Genomic DNA, 10,194 nt, shown 5'->3' with positions numbered 1-10,194 from the left:
AATCAGTTCTATAAGAAGTGCTGGCAACATCCGTTTCCGTCAACCGGACGAAGTGGATCGTTGCTCCACCGGCGTGGGGAAAAACACTCTAGTGCAAGGGTGGATCCAAGGAGAGGACGGGGGGTCCCGAACTCTATATCCCTCTTTGTGCGGGTATTATAACTACTTGTGTGAACATAAAATTCCCCCAAACGACAAGATTGCTTATCGCTACTCAACTTGAAGTGTTTGAAATTTACTAATGAATTTCTGAGCTTGTTTAGCCTCTAGTTTTGAAAAAGAGATTTTCGTGTTGTTTGAATAAGTGTGAGCCCTCTCCAATCCAATATCCCTGGATACGTCCCTGCCACAGTATTGAATTTTCCCAATTCAAATTGTTTATCGTAACTGAATCATTCTGCATGCGAGGGGAAAGCAGAGGAAGAATTTCCCCGAAGTCTTTTTTACTCTAATAATTGCTTGTCTTCACATGTGAATAAAGTTTTGTACAGCAACTCTTCTTCGTTGATTGTTTGGGTCGATTTAGTGTCCCTCAGATTATTGATGGGCACGATATCTTACTGCGGTCCGGGAAATGAGCCCACGCTCGTGAAAATGGTGGAGGAAATCGAACCCAAGTCAATTTATCATCACTAATTTCTTCTACTCTAAGGGGGCCCCATAGTGATTTTGCTCAATATTTGCGCGCGTGCCAGCGTAATGTTTTTCCAGAACATTTTTATATTTTCGCTTTCCATGGTCACTAAAAGCCATCAAAGGCAATGAGCAAGGTTCGGACTATCGTTTTCTGCAGTAAATATTATCAAAATAATTTTTGATATTAAGCAAAGGCTCCACGAAGGGAGGCGCTCGTCAGCAACAATTTGGCTTTGCCTTTGATTTTCTTCAATTTGCTTCGGTGAAATCTCTCAAAATTTGGGAAGTTTGTCCTCCCGATCATTTACAAGCCGAAAAAAATAGGAGTTACAAAGGCAGCTTCCTCGCTATTTTCAATTTCCTGTTTTCGTTCTCTATCTCAAATCTTTTTTCTATCAACAGGGACTAGGAAGGGCATAAGTATAGTTAATGGTTCAGCAAATCTTAGGAAATTCCACCAAAGGAAACGTGATAAATCTTACTTTTAAGATCTCTGTTTTCTTTTTCGCAAAACATTGCGTAATGGAATGGAACGTCGCCAAGATCTATATCTGAGCATTCGTAAACTTTCGAATCTGTCGCCGTTTGGCAATCTTTCCCACAGTGTTTTCTTTTCGGTTGACCTCATATTCAGGCGTAAAAGGCTCACTAATATTACGCGTGCAGTTGCTGGAAACCCTAGATTCCATCTCGTAAAAACTGTATTTTGTTGAACTGTTTTTGACACACCTTTTCAGATAACAATCATGCGATCGTATAGAACTGCCATGTTTGATTTTTATGCCTCCTGAAACCTCAAATTTCCAGTGCAGCATTTTTTTCTTTTTATTTATTTCCTAAAACGACAACCACACGAACATGGATATTTTCGGGCAATACAAATGACGCCTCCATACAGTTATACAGTATGGCCAGCACTCTGAAAATTTAGCTCAATTGCGACGGTTCTACTTTCTGTACCCTTTTCGCCTGTTTGTGTTTTTATACATCTGTAGTAGTATGAAAACATTCACTGCGGTGTTAAAGTTTGTCCAGTGGCAAGTTAGACTGGGTAAAACGGCCTAAACTTGCACGACCATTGAGTTCAGACCTCTAATTCATTGTCTGGTGATCATTGGACGGTTGACCTTGTGTTCTACACATTTAGGGGAGGGTAATTAGATCTCTGCTTTCACGAAGGTTCCTTTCTTTTATGAAAGGAAGGGGCCAAATCGTGGGTTATCCATACGAGCCTCTTTCAGAGTTATCTTTTGAGGAAAGACTGCGAGCGACATGAAACGAGGGTAAAAGTTAAGTTGAGCGCCCGTAAACAAGGGTTCGAATCACTTGCTCTGACGTGCGCAACATAACTTTCCTAATGGTTTCTTTCAGGCCAACTTAAGCTTACTTTGCTAATAAATCGTAACAATGAACTTTTGTTTCAAATAACCGTAGGCTAATATAAGATATCAGTAGATATGTCTGGCTTAAAAGGGAGTGTCAAACTCAGACAAACAGGTGCACTAAAATTAGTTGCGACGAAATCAACGAAAGGCTTTATAAGAAGAAATGAGACGATCCTTGACTAATCTTTCGCTGACGGTAACAGTTTTGTCAACGAAAGATTCGCGAGTTTAAATGCATCACCAAAGACGAATCTATATGAATTTCTGATCGCTACACAATACTGCATCTGAATCCAACTTCCTCTTGTTCGAAGACATAATTTCTGAAGTTTCAAAAACGCTTCATGTAGACGCGCATTTTTGTCCTCTGGCCCAAAGCACCGTCTGTCTCTTGGCAAACAGCCATACGGCGATAGTTCGGTGAGTTGTCTGCATCGTCTTCCCCTGGTCTCATATTTAGCTCCCTGGGAGGTATAACGCCGATAAGACCACGCGGTGCTGACCATGAGGGGTAATTCTGATTTTGGTCCCCTCTCCCTAGCCCCTGAGTCGGAGGTGCGTGGGTATTTTGCCCGTGGTTACCCTGGTTTGCGGAGGATTGGAAAGCTTGTTGGTGGTTTTCGACCCCAGTCCTACCTGTGTTGTAATACGTTCTAGTGGCAGAGAATTGTGTCTCAGAATCCGAGTTATTAACCTCTTCAGCCTGAAAGAATGAATTAGTAAAATGAACCGCATTTTGATAATAAACTTGTGTCGTATTTACTCCGCCCGGTGGCGTTTATCAAACTTTGCACGATAGCAAGAAAATGTCAACAGGAAGAGAAAAACATGCGTGTTCAAAATATCACCCACGGTCTCGTTTTGTTGGGACTATTATGAAGCTTACTTTGTTTTCATTGTGCGTGGCAACAAAAGCGACAAAAATTTTGCCAATATTTTCTCATAAGAAATACAAAATACAAAAACTACGAGATTTTAGTGTTTGAGAGTGCATCGTTAAATAAAGTAAAAAAAATATACAATTTAGCACTCATATCTCTTTTCAGCATGGAAACGATCGTCTGCCCCGGGTTGAGGAGGGCTTTTGTAAAAAGAACTCTAAAATCATGCTAAAGCATTTTTCGTTTTTAAATGGAGCAAATGATTCAAGCAATTAATTAAAATGTAGCTGTCATCCCTTCAACATAGAGTGTAAACAATCAGAGTTGTAGCCTCCTAAATTTGTTTGCCTGCTTTGAAACATTTATCTTGGCCTAAAAACCCCAAAAGATGGTAGTCATTTCAAGGAAAAATAAATTATTTCGTTAAGAAAACGGCATCATAATGAAACATACTTGTGATAACTACGTGTCTCGTAACAATTACGGGTAAACCCTTTCCAGCGATAAGTTCTTCTACATTTACAATAAACTGTGTATTGCATTAATTTTAGTCACATTAATTCTGGTACGGAGCCAAACCCTAAATTCAACATTGCTAAAAGATTGAACACTTTCCAGATTTAATTTTTGACCTCTAAGAAGCTTTAGCAATTAACTATTTTTTTTAAATTCTCAGTCATTATTCAACTGTCTGTTCCTAATAGCACTCTTTGCAAGAAGGAAATTTGCATTTTGGATCAATTATTTGAAGAGAGAACAACTTGGCACTACAGCTGGAGAAAAAATAAACAGCCTGCAGCATGGAAGAAAGAGAAATTTGGGGATTTAAAATGTATTTCAATAAATGATTTATTTTTCCAAATTTTTACTTCATAAAACTCTATATTCATATGATAAGTTTGAGATTATCCTTCTGCGTGACGAGCGAAATGTATTTTGACTGAAAATGCTCTCTGAATTTCCATTTTTACCTTTCAATTACAGTTGAAAGAATTCAAAAAAACGAAGTTTAAATATTTATTTGATGATTTTGCGCTGCCAGAACAGGTTTCTATTACAATCTTTCCCCGCGGTTACAAACAACCCACGTTGAAGAATTATTTATCACGGTTCGTTAAAAATCTCTTTTCTGCAAATTCGCAAGATAATATTTAGCTTTCTAGCTACCCAATTTTGTTAGGTGCAATTTTATTTGAATAAATTTTTTGGTCCGATTGTTTGGTTGCTGGTTGGAAAAATATCCTACTTCGTAAAAAAAGAAAACAGCAGTTGTACCTGAACAACCCTAACGTTTAACATTTCGGCTTTGAGATAATAAGCAAACCTTCGAGAAAAAAAAAAAAAAAGAACTAAGACTGTTTGAATCCAAGAGATTTGAACTCAAAAGGTGGAAACAGCTGTAGCGGGTTTGATATCGATTACCAAACAAAAAGTGACGTACAAGAAAGTTTTTATCATGTTTCTACGCCGGTATTGGGTTTTTACTTCACTGGAAAAAGAGTTCCAGCCCTTCATCTTGGATTGCACTTCACATACGCGCTATTTCTTAAAACACCATGTGGGTAAACGAAAACGAAGCGAAAACATCTCTCATAGTGAGAAAAACTATAAAAATCCGCTTTAAAGGGTCCATATTAGAGAAAGTGTCGGCTTAGAAAAATATTCAGAGCTGAAAACATGGAAGGTCTTCATTTGTTTCTTTAGAGTGACTCTGTCAAGGACAATGTGGTCAAGAATTGACATATTTTAGTTTGATTTACCCAAAGTTATTAGAGCTGCAACTGTTGTGTTTACATGGCCATTTAAAGTACTCATAGCATGTTCGTATAAATAAATGTCTCTCCAACAACGGCCAAAATTAATGGCGACAACTGAATTTCATACCTTTATTTTGTCGGACTCCACAATGTAGCGTGGCTCGTTTTTGTTCGGCGCGTGAAGATTTTCTCCAAGGAGCAGAACTGTTTGCCTCGATTCATCATGATTTTGCTGTGCAGGTGCTGCCCAGTTTTCGCCTCGATTCGCTTTTCGCTCCAAGCTTTCTCTTTTTCCTGCCATATATGATTCCTTTGTGGAACAGATCAACAATGTATAAAGAACAATATTTTATCTCTGAGGTAGTTTTTTTCGCAGTCAAAATACCAGCAATTAAGCGGAGTTATGCGAGAGTCTGTACTGGTACTCGTCGTTCTCAAATGGTGGAAACGATTTTAAGCGCATTCTGTGACGTACACTTAAAGTCCAGCTGCGCTTTTTCAGGAAGATAATTCATGCGAAAGCGCCCCCTTAAATGTAAACAATGCTTTGTGTTGCAACTGAAAATTCGTTAGAGACAAAAGTCGGCCACTTAGTGTCGTGGACGCAAGACAAACTGGGACATATCGCAGCAACATCTTGAACGATTTGCCTTTTATGAAAAGAACTTCTGTAAGCAGGCATGTTATCTAATGTGGTGTTGAAAATAGAAAACACGATCTAGATAAAATTTCCGCAATCAGTATTATACTCATCAGCAAGACAGAGGGTCCATAATTTTCTGTCATTTGCAGAGAAGCTGTATAAAAGCTCGTTAGCGAATCGAAATCTGACGCTTTTCGTTGCTGTGTTGTGAGGAACAAAGACATAACAAGATGTGCACAAACCTCCCACGGCCTTAGCACATAAAACTGGCGTTAGAGGTTTACCGACGGGAAAATTTTCCTCCAAGTCGGAACCAGTTCGAAATGTATATAATTCAAGAATATGTGAAGCTATGTGAAAGAGTGCATGATGAAAACGTTTTGTTGAGCAACATTAACAAAAACGAAATTCTATCGATAACAAAAAGTTCTTGTAAACAGTTAAGAAAATTTTTGGGCCATGCCAATACAACTCTCGTCACGGCAAGGAGGAAAAAGCAGAATGTAACTTGTCTACTTAACGAAGATAATTAAAGTTTTCCAAGGTAAATAAAGATTTTTTTATTTGCATGGCACATAAATATTTCAATAAACCAAACAGGTGCGAAATACATGGTAGAATACAATCAAGATACCCCCTGCCCTAACTCAACCATTAAATAAAATTATTTAAGGAGTGAAAAAGAGACGGATTGGATAAACGTGACCTAACATGTCTTTCACTAATTCTTGCAAATTTCCATTGATCTAACTGCCATACACAGAAAAAAATGCATTTATCTCACAGCATTCAACTTTTAGAACGTCCCCGCTGGTAGGAAAATTGCTGGATATATGAATAGGCGAGAACAAAGTCATTGGGTACAAAAAGGTTTTTTTTTTTAATTTAATTTTTTTTTTACGCTATCAGCGATTCAACTAGACTTCTAGTGGTGAGCTTTAAATTTCTTGTTTCGCTTTGGTAGTTTAACAACACAATACAAACACTTCCCACACCTTAAAGTACCCTGAGACAATTATTACCTTGGATAAGTATTATGCATCTTACTTGAGTGGATGGCTTAAATCGTATTTGACACAAACATAAATTCGCCCACTGACAAGCCCGTCGTAATTGCAGCCAAATGGCGCTCTTTTTGATGGCTGTGTCGAGGACAAAAGTCCATTTAAATTCTGCTGCTAATGTGTTTGGAATTGCACTTAGCTTTAAGTAAATACCGCAGTTGTCTTGAGAAGAATCGAAAAGTCTCCGCAGTTTCGTTTAAGTTACTTTTCCAAATCATGTTCTACCATATTTATTTGATAAGTTGATACAACTTCTTTAATTGATTGTTTGAAATGGTGGGCTTAGGGAAAAAGTGATAAAATTGAAAAATAAGTTCTGTCTGAGCGACTTATGGAAAATTTCTGGAAAGGCACATTTAGCCAGATAGCGGGTACTTATTCGATCAGTGTATATCAAAAATTAAACAATGAATTCTATACACGATAAATTAATTAAAATACACGTTCTCAGGCTACTGGCGTCACTGAAGTGGCTAAGATATCATCTAAGACCCAAATGTGGAAAGGAAAATAAAAAAAAACTTTATAAAAACATGAGCGCATATATTTTACAGGAGTGAAACAAGAAATTTTGGCAACAGCTTTGTGCTATGATTGTTAAACTTTTGCACTGAGTGAAAGACCCGAAAGACTTACTTGGACTAGGCTCGAAACAGCAAGGTGAACGACCAGTTCATATCATGTCGAAATAAAATACTTTGAATGTTTAATAAATATGTCGCTGAAATCAGGGATTTCGGTCAAAGCTGATTACCAGCAGTCTACTGCCGCCCGCTGGACCCGTTACCACCTTCTGTTTAGCCAGTGGGCACGCTCTCGTGTTTGGCTTTCGCTTTACGGCGCCTTTTCGGGGCACAACTGCCTGCTACACCATAAGCAGGCAGTCGCTTATGGAAAAAGTTAATTATTGGAACCCCTGCAAAGATCAGCAAGTGCCTGGGGATCAAATTCTCGGCGACAGCAATCGGTTACGAAATTAATTAAACTAAATGCTAATCTCTCTTAAAAGGTTTTTGAAATTTATTCCTTTTTTCGCCTTTTTGAACATTAACAGGGAAATTGTAAAGCTGCGTGTATGAAACAAGTGTCACTTTTTTTGTTGAAGAAAAAAATCAATTTTTAAACTTTGAACGAAACAGATAGTGTAGCCTTCTGTACGTATTGTTCTTTCGACAAACATCTTACTATATTTTCTCTTCCATCAGAAGCAAATCATTTATACTTTTTGCAGAAAAGTGAAATCGCAGGAAAATTAATGCAGATATCACAGGGTGATATTATCAATAAAGTTCTTTGAATATAATAGCTCGTTTGCTTTTGCCTGATCACGGTAAAATCTCCTTCTAGTCAATAGAAAACCGACATCATATTCTTCTTTCCAATTTTGCAACACATAAATGCTACATCATATTACAGTTAACCGTATCTTGCTTAAAAAAATAATTCAAAGTTGATTATCATACAATGCAAAATAGATTATTTAGGTCGTATTTTCCTTTGAAAGACCGATTGCCTATGAGAAAAACATTTATCGCATTGGATGATCAGTTCCTCTTTCAGCTGTATCTCTTTAAAATAGGAAGCCAGGGCGTGGCTGAGTAAATAAAAGAGAGGCTCTCGCCGGCAGTAACACTTTGGATCTTGAAAAAAATAAAGATTTAACATTATCAGTATTTGCCAAGGATCTCTTGTATTTGCCTAATGCAGGGACAAACCGTATTTATAAATCTACCGTATTCCGAGGAAATTTAGCGTAGATATGCATTTTTCATCAGCGTTGTGTCATGGTAATTCTATTTGCTTGAGTGTTATATTCCTTAAGTAGTTGAGGAGATTAAGTTGATGTTATCTCGGCGCAGTAAACCTACTAAGAGCTAATCTCTTAATATGCAGACCCATCACTTGCATGAGACGGCACTTTTACCTCACAGTCCTGCGGCAAAAAAAAAAAAAACCAATCAACCAAAAAAAAAGTAATTTCGCCATGTCGATCTCAAAGATTTTTCACTATAGAGCCGACTCAGAGATAAATATCTTATAGTATTTGGTCTCAATCCGCGGAAGCCTAGTTTATTGACTGTGGATGTTTCATTGATCTTCATCCGTTCTACTTGTCTGCAATATTTAAACAGGATGGCCCAGTTCATTTTAAAGCTGTTTAAATCAGAGAAAAGCATTTTTCAAACATTAATTCCAATTTTTTACCATTTCACTTCAGATAAAAAAGTGCGGTTTCAGTTACATAATATATAAAATATTAAACTCTCTGAAAAGGGAAAGATTTTCTTATCTTGGCGAGAGTGGGATGAAGAAATACTCGATTAAGTGTTCTTTCACAAAAGTCATTTATTTTAAACCGCAGGAATAAGACACCGTTCATCATTTATCACCTGGTTGAAGGTGGGGAGGGAAAGGGGAAAGGGAGTTAAAGGGGGGAGGGAAAGGGGAAAGGGAGTTAAAGGGGGAGGAGAAGGGGAAGGGAGTTAAAGGGGGAGGAGAAGGGGAAGGGAGTTAAAGGGGGGAGGAGAAGGGGAAGGGAGTTAAAGGGGGAGGAGAAGGGGAAGGGAGTTAAAGGGGGAGGAGAAGGGGAAGGGAGTTGGAGGATTTGAGGATCACATGAATTTCAGGGGAAACGAAGGGCGAAGGGTGCGTCAGTCGTCGCCAACAGATTGTAAGGCAGAACTATAGAAAATTGACTGCCAATTACCAGTAACTGCCAGTGAGGGGGGGGGGAATCATAAGAATATTACAGAGTCACATGGGGGAATCAGGTGAATTTTATCGTGACACAACCAATATCCACCAACCTCGCCCTCCAGGGGATTAACAATGACCGGTCCCCATTGAGAATCACGAAAAATGCCCCCCCCCCCCCCCCCACACAAACACACACACAGATCAGCTCTAGGAATACATTCAACCATCTTTTGCTGCCATGTGTTATCAGACTAACTATCTAAAACTTTTACCTCTTTGCCTCAGGTTACAGGTATACTGATACTGAAAGGACATTTACTGAACACAACAAAAAACTTCATTTCTCAAGGACATTTAGGACTGATTTTAAACATCTCTTTTTCGTAAGTATAAAATATTTGAAATGGGAGTCACTTCAGAATTTATTCAAATTTCATAATTTAATTGTGGTCTATCAAATTGACGTTGTCGAGGAGCAAAACACTTATCACCATGGCTGACTCAATGGCTGGGCTGTTTTCAACAATACACCCTTTTCTGATGTCTTTCGTGCCTAATGTGCGCATCAAGACGCCCGAATAAAGCTGATGGAAGCGATGGTGTGACACTGTTTACGTCACTGTTATATAACGCCTCCGTTTCATTTGTCTACGCGAGAAATCGGAAAAGCATTTGCGAAACGATGCTCTTTCAAAGTCCTCTGCTTTTTTAGATGACGGTTTTTAGCGTGTACAGTGGACAAAAAGCTAACATACAAAACTAAGAATGCGAAACACTAAGATTATTGATAGGACGTCGTGGTCCAGTTAATATAACAACATGAAAATTTCCAGCTCAAGTTGAATGATTCACAAACTTCTCTCTTTATGTTATAACCCGCGTGGGTTCTTACGCCGGTAAACCGACGGTTTATTGCTTCAATAGACTATGGAAAAAATTGTGGTCGATTTGTTAAATCGCCTCACAGATGGCTTCATTAAGGATAGTGGAGAAATGGATTTCCACGATTACGAAACGCAGGAACAAAGAAGTTGACAACAGCACCCCGAGGAACCAACTCGCCGAAGCAACAATGATAAAACTTGAGAATAAAAGCTGTTTAAAGGAAACCAATCACAGCTGTTAAAAAAC

General features: G+C 38.4%; 1 protein-coding gene across 1 annotated transcript; it reads right to left on the bottom strand.

Annotated features, from left to right (window-relative positions):
• Positions 1–44: 44 nt before the first annotated feature.
• Positions 45–5,105, bottom strand: LOC131771550 (uncharacterized). The gene is made up of 2 exons (XM_059087360.2): positions 4,787–5,105; positions 45–2,724 (listed from the first exon to the last, which is right to left on the bottom strand). Exons 1-2 carry the CDS (start codon positions 4,958–4,960, stop codon positions 2,353–2,355), a joined length of 546 nt encoding a protein of 181 aa, XP_058943343.2. The 5' UTR covers positions 4,961–5,105; the 3' UTR covers positions 45–2,352.
• Positions 5,106–10,194: the final 5,089 nt, after the last annotated feature.

This window comes from Pocillopora verrucosa, chromosome 1 (assembly GCF_036669915.1).
Source record: "Pocillopora verrucosa isolate sample1 chromosome 1, ASM3666991v2, whole genome shotgun sequence".
Lineage (NCBI taxonomy): Eukaryota > Metazoa > Cnidaria > Anthozoa > Scleractinia > Pocilloporidae > Pocillopora > Pocillopora verrucosa.
The sequence above is the reverse complement of the archived record's forward strand: the minus strand, read 5'-3'. Positions and strand labels throughout refer to the sequence as shown.

Excerpts from the sequence above, each read along its gene's own strand:
- LOC131771550 (XM_059087360.2), bottom strand. The coding sequence starts at position 4,960 with ATGGCAGGAAAAAGAGAAAGCTTGGAGCGAAAAGCGAATCGAGGCGAA. Across the intron at positions 2,725-4,786 it reads TGGAGTCCGACAAAATAAAG|GCTGAAGAGGTTAATAACTC; the intron begins GTATGAAATTCA and ends TCATTCTTTCAG.